The 6,561-nt window shown below is 36.8% G+C and overlaps 1 protein-coding gene across 4 annotated transcripts in view; it reads left to right on the plus strand.

Annotated features, from left to right (window-relative positions):
• LOC106871861 (transcription factor GATA-4) overlaps nucleotides 1–5,003 on the plus strand; it is a 65,040-nt gene extending 60,037 nt beyond the window's left edge. The window contains exon 7 of one of the 4 annotated variants that reach the window (XR_001409706.1): nucleotides 2,843–2,925. Coding sequence is in view for 3 of the 4 variants with exons in the window: in XM_014918595.2 (XP_014774081.1) it covers nucleotides 2,843–3,321 (479 nt within the window). In the remaining variant the exon portion in view is untranslated. Of the gene's footprint in view, nucleotides 1–2,842 lie in introns of all 4 variants that reach the window. The other 3 variants (XM_014918595.2, XM_014918594.2, XM_014918596.2) reach the window with 3 other exon arrangements.
• Nucleotides 5,004–6,561: the final 1,558 nt, after the last annotated feature.

Here is a 6,561-nt window from a genome sequence, read left to right on the forward strand (position 1 = left end):
GTGTGTGTGTGTGTGTGTGTGTGTGTGTGTGTGTGTGTGTGTATGTATACATATTTATACATATATATATACATATAAACACACACACACACACACACACATATATATACACAGGGTGAATAAATTGTCTAAATTACACAAAATTGAAAATAACACTGACATCTCATTTTAAAAGGTATATTTACCAAAATTGCATAAAAATATCTTGCAAATACTAAAGAGTAAATTTATTCAATAAAATGGACACTGGCTTCATCCACGGCCTCCAGACGGCTTTGGAATCAATCTCCTGTAACTCTTCTGGACGGTCTCCTTGTTTAAGTTGGTGTATGATGCCGTAATCCTTGCCTTCTGTTCATCTTTGGTGTTACAAGGAGTTTTGTTGGTCTCTTGCTCGACTGTGCTCCACACATATTAATCAAGGGGATTGTATCTGAGTGTGACCAGATGTTAGGGCTGATATAGACGCTGAAATTGTCTAACTGCCATGAATGGGTTGTCTTGCTTGTGTGGCATGGTTCAGAATCCTGTTACCAGACGGATTCTCCCAGCAGCCACCCGCTCGACCCAGAGCAGCACTACCTCCCTCAAGCACTTGATATAGGCCTCTGTGTTGAGTGTGAGTCTGTGTGGGAAGATGAATGGAAGTATAAAGTCGCTATCACTAGTGATCACTCTAGACACCATGATGTTGACTAGATGTTTGATTTTTATCCCTTTCGGTACATGTTTTGGGGACTCAGATTGACACCCAACACTCTGAAATGTTCGTTCTGTAGCTTCCGGCGTGAATGCCAAGCAGTACAGCATGTCATTTCCAAATGTCTGGTTCAGTGAATTGCATCATTGTGTTGTTTTCTCACAGATGGGGCCCAACTGACTCTAATATACTGTGTAGTCGATAAAATCAAAGAAAACAATGCGCATGCACGAAATTAAAAATATAAATGGCACAGCTTACTCAATACATCAATAATAATTGATTAAGTAACCAGAAGATGGATTTGCTATTAGTCTGTATTTTCTACGACGATCATTTCGGCCCACCTTCCAACTGTGCCTTATGGGTCGAGATGATCATCGTACAAAATTAGACTAATACCAAATTCATCATGTGCTTTCTTAATCAGTTATTATCATCTCTACTAACACTGCAGAACTCCTGAAACAGATCCAACGGAAATATACCCCAACTGCACATGACACCAGAAAAGTATATATATGTATAAGTATATATATATATATATATTTATATAAAACTGGATATCATTTCTCGATAGTTGCAGACTAACTGTCATTAGCACACAGATCCATAAAATACAGAGATAATCGTGTCCATTTTCATCCAGTCTATCAGAAACCATCTCAATTTATTATAGGTTTATCATTGGAAGAGAAATTAAAATTTAATAAAGAAAACCTTAGCAAAGTTACAATACTCTGTGTGTGTGTGTTAAAACACAAAGTAAACTTTCCAGTTGCCCGGTTTCTACAGCTCTGTCTGTATCCCATGTCGACGTAGGGGAATTGGTCAAAGCGGACATGATCACATACAGTTACATACTCAGCCATATTCTTCGGTACTCTTGAGATTAAATATTAAAAATATCTCCTACACATCCTTGCAATTTGAATATTCGATTCTTGTATAATATATATATAAATCATTTGAAACACAAGCCAGAGATCATATCAAATGGCGGCGTTCCCATGACTATCGGAACCAAAATCTTTGAACCCGCCAGAAGAGAAAAGGAAGAAATCAAACGAGAGGAGTGAAAAGCAAAATCGACCTTCTCCTCTATCAACATTGCTATGCAGTCAATGACATCCAAGCTTCTATGCAAGAATTTGTCTACAGAGTCTATAGACAGACAGACAGATAGACAGATAGATAGATAGACGGACAGGTAGAGAGAGAGGAGTGTGTGTATATGCGTACAGACGTGTATGTGAGTGGTGGTATTTATGCACACAATACACTAAACTGCTTTTGTGTAGCAAATCTTGATCATAAAGTATTCGTCAAATCGATTCTATAGTTAGACATTTGTCCAAGTTGTTGCGCGATTTGATGGAAACCATATCCACATCGTTGAGAAATGTACTTCCTAACCACATAGCCATGTATTTGCATAGCATTTTAGCACTGCTCTATAATCGCTTCACTCTCTACCTCTCTTTCTTTCTCAAATGATCCCCTCCCCCACCTCTTTACCTTTCTCTCGTATTCTTCTGTTAGAAATCATTACTATTAAATCTTAAATGCAAAGGCTTTGGTCGGCCCGCGGCTATAGTAGAAGACACTTTCCTATGTAGTTGGGAAGCAAGCTTCTTTATTTCATAAATATTTGCCATAAAGGCATTACAAAGAGGGGACGAACAAGGACAGACAAACATAAAAGGGGTGAAGTCGCTGTATCGATTAAATATTTACAATTTTAAATATACAATAAAAATTGGATTATATTTACAATGTTCGATTGAAGCATTGCTCATTATAGATGCAATTTGTAATGGCTTTCCTGAAGGATAGGCATCCGACCACCAGAGTAGACCCCTTGCTTTTTCTTTCTCTTGTTTTTGGCTCCCACCTACCTGGTGCCAAACACTCCCAGCTTCCTCGATCAACCACACCTGCGCATCACAGCAATACATACGCCTTACATACGTTCGTACATACATACAATTTATTCAGAGAATTTTCGTCTGGGTCACCATGCTAACACATGCTGTTACATCTCGGAAATGATTTGTGCTACTTATTATCAAATTGACTAAACAACCTTCTATGTGATCGTTGCCACTGCGTCATCAACTTTATTTTCTTTCTATTTTACAGACGTGAAGACATCAGGCAGTCCTCCTACCTTGCATGGTCACAACCAACACAGTCCAATTACAACCAGTCTAAATAATGGTACGGTGGTATCCAATCTTGGACTTGCTCCCAACTCGATCGTTTCTCGTTCAACATCCTCTGCCCTGACACCAAGTCCGTCGACGTCAAGTCCCAATATGGGCAGCCCAGTTAACATGTCGGCAGCCACTGCCCATGTGTATACTCCGTCGCCAGGCAAGCCTATATCATCACTTGCGTTAGACCGAGATTCCTCACCAATCAACAACAATCATAATAATAATAACAATAATACCAGCAACAACAGCAGCAATGGCCACCACAATGGACAACCGTCACAACAACATCATCATCATCATCACCACCACCAACATCATCCACAGCATCAGCAAGGAATTGGTTTGGGCATTTCTGTTTCAGAGCCATCACCACTGACCGCTTTGTCAGTTGGTGGAAATTAATCATGTGAAACGGCGGGGAAATACACACTATCTTAACACAATAATGCCTACAGTTCGTTGGCGACGTTACCCCACATCGCCACAGTCAAATGGGAACTATGTTGGCCCTGAGTCTAAAAAGCGCTCTGCTGGTTGGTAAGGTGTAGCAAGCATCTTTGGACGAAGTAAAAGACTTCATACAACTCACAGCCCACTATTTTGAAAATATAGGATAAAAACATCGTGCATTCTCATTCAGGCAGTATTAAGTTTAGCTACACACTTAAACACTGCCTCAGTTATATTTGCTGTGAACTGGTAATTGCGATGAATTATAGAACATATCTTTATTGTCAACTGAAAAGATCTGTGTTCCGCTAATTGTAAAACTCGATCCTTGATTAGCAACCGTTTAAATGCACTAAATTTGCTCTCATTTGAGAGTAGGATGTAAAAGACTTTAAATCACAGATGTGATTCAAGATTAACTAAACATGCTCGTTTGAAGGACTTAATGTTGGGTTAAGCATAAAAGGTTATATTGTTCATTGGTACTAAAAAATGTGTTTGGCTGAGATCAGCATATTTTTTTTTTTTATATATATATTTCATTGATAGAAAACGTAAAATCGCAGCTTGAAAGGAGGCAGAGTTTGTTTGATTTGACGAAATGTCGTCATATTTCAACTACGGACTACACTAAGTGTGTACCATTACGCTAACGGTCACATTTCAATAACGTGAAAGAATAATGGAATGTCATTGAACATTTAGCAACATATATAAAAATGGAAGAGGGGGAAAAAAACAAAAACCTATTAAGTGAAACGAAAAAACGTGGATCTGAAATTTTGAAACAAATGAACGAAGTGTAAAGATAAACAAGACAATGCCGCTACCATTCATCTTAGTCTCAAACTACCAAACGTCTTAAAACCTAAAAGAATGGTAAGGTGTGAATAGTCTTCACGTTAAATATATTACCATAAGTGTATTCATAATTCCTGATATAGGCACAAGGCCACACATTTATGTGGGTTGGGGGGAAGGCGGAGTCGATTGTATCATCCCCAGTATTTGACTGATACACATGTTTTAGCGAAATCTGAAAGGATTCGATTTCAGATTTCGCTAAAATATGAAACGCAAAGTATATTCATAAAAAGACATGATTCAAGACGTTCTGAGTTCGCATCCCACCGAGGTGGTCGGCTATTCCTTTCATCGTTCCGGGGTTAATAAGTGCATTAATAAATGTAATTTATTTCAACTTTTCATTTTTTTTTTCATATTTTTTTTTTTTGTTATATAGTGAAATGATTTTGATTGATTCTAGAAGAGAGTTCAGTTAGTTTATTAAACACAATCACGCACACACATTCATATATACATACATTTATACATGGACACGTACATACATACATACATACATACATACATACATACATACATACATACATACATACATACACACATACACAGATTGCTTATAACATACAGTAGAATATTAACAAATATATATGTATATAAACTAACATAGCATAATGGACTAATTTAACAAAGAAATAAGTTTAATAAAAGAAGAATAACAAAATGTAATAAAATGTCACCAAATACATATTTTGAGAATTTTGAGAAGAATGAGGTTTAAAAAATATATATATTATGAAATAAAATAAAGAATACGAAAAACGAAAGATGATTCGGCGTTCACTTATTCGTAATAAGATTTTATACTGTATATATATATATATATATATCTCTTTCGCTCACTCCATGTGCATATATATGTGTGTGTGTGTGTGTGTGTGTGTGTATTGAATTCAACTTACGTTGAAAGTCAACAAAGTTTGCTTTAGAAGCGTTGGGATGTATTGAGAGTTATAGATAAGGAAATGATCTTATTCTCAAACGCAATATAATGCTAATAATATAGCATGAACAGGATAAGCCATCCATATTTTGCAGAATATATAGGGTGGTTGAAATGTAACTCCCTATTTTCTTTTAAATACTTATAAACTATTTATTAATTATAATTTTTACAATGAAATAAATATATATTAATTATGATTTTTACAATAAAATACATATGAAAGTAAGTCTTTTAGTATGAGGTTTTATTTAAAGTTTGATATGGGCTCCAGACGTCGCCATCAGCTTCTTCGGACGCCCAGGAATTGCATCAACTGATTTCACCAAAACGAACTCTTACGGGATGGAAGATGTAACTTCTCGTATTCGCCCTTCAAGTTCTTTCAAAGTCTTTGGTTTGATACAGAAGACTTTTTTTCCTTTAACCAACCCCAAAGAAAGAAGTCACAGGGTATTAAGTTGGGACTCCTGGCTGGCCATTCATGCAGACCACGATTACCCATCCATCTCCTGGGAAAGTGGATATTCAGCCATTACAGATATTACAGGTTAAATTCTCATACTTCAAAAACACAAAAACTTTGAGAAAAAAACTTACAATTAATGAATAATTTATTTTAAAATAGGAAGTTACTTTTCAATCCCCCTGTATATATACATCTCTCTCTCTCTATATATATATATAAAATATAATTAAGATACCGTTGAATTAGGTACTTATATTGAGGCACACAGACTGCAGTCAAAATATGCTGAACCAGAGTATATTGCAATGCCGGAGTCAGTCGGTGCGTGACCTGGGAATCCACGTAAGTAATGATGCATTATTTTATGTGCATATTACGAAAATGACAACACTGTATAGGCTAGTGGCTGCTTGGATCCTGAGATCGTTCAAAACGATGAAAAAAGAAAAGGAGAAAACGTGTTGCTCCGATGGAGAATAATGGTGCTCAGTCGCCTAGATTACTACTCACAAATATGGAAACCACAAAGCGTCCAATTAATGGCAGTAGTCGGAAAATCCAAATGCTCCTATACTAAGAAACTTGTTAAAATTACCTCGGTCCAACAGATGGACCTCAGAGAAGCCGAGAACGGTATGCGTCTATAGTCTTTTATTCTTTTACTTGCTTCAGTCATTCGACTGTGGCCATGCTGAAGCATCACCTTGAGTTTTTAGTCGAATAAATCGACCCCAGTGCTTACTTTTTTTTTTTAATTTCAATTTGGTAAATTTTTCTATCAGTTTCATTTGCCGGAGTTCTAGGTTACGGGGAAGCGAAAACAACAGCATCAGTTATCAAGCGGTGGTACGGGAGCAAACACAAACACAAAGATACACACACACACATACACACACACACACACACACACACACACACA

Source organism: Octopus bimaculoides, chromosome 4, assembly GCF_001194135.2.
Source record: "Octopus bimaculoides isolate UCB-OBI-ISO-001 chromosome 4, ASM119413v2, whole genome shotgun sequence".
Taxonomy (NCBI): domain Eukaryota; kingdom Metazoa; phylum Mollusca; class Cephalopoda; order Octopoda; family Octopodidae; genus Octopus; species Octopus bimaculoides.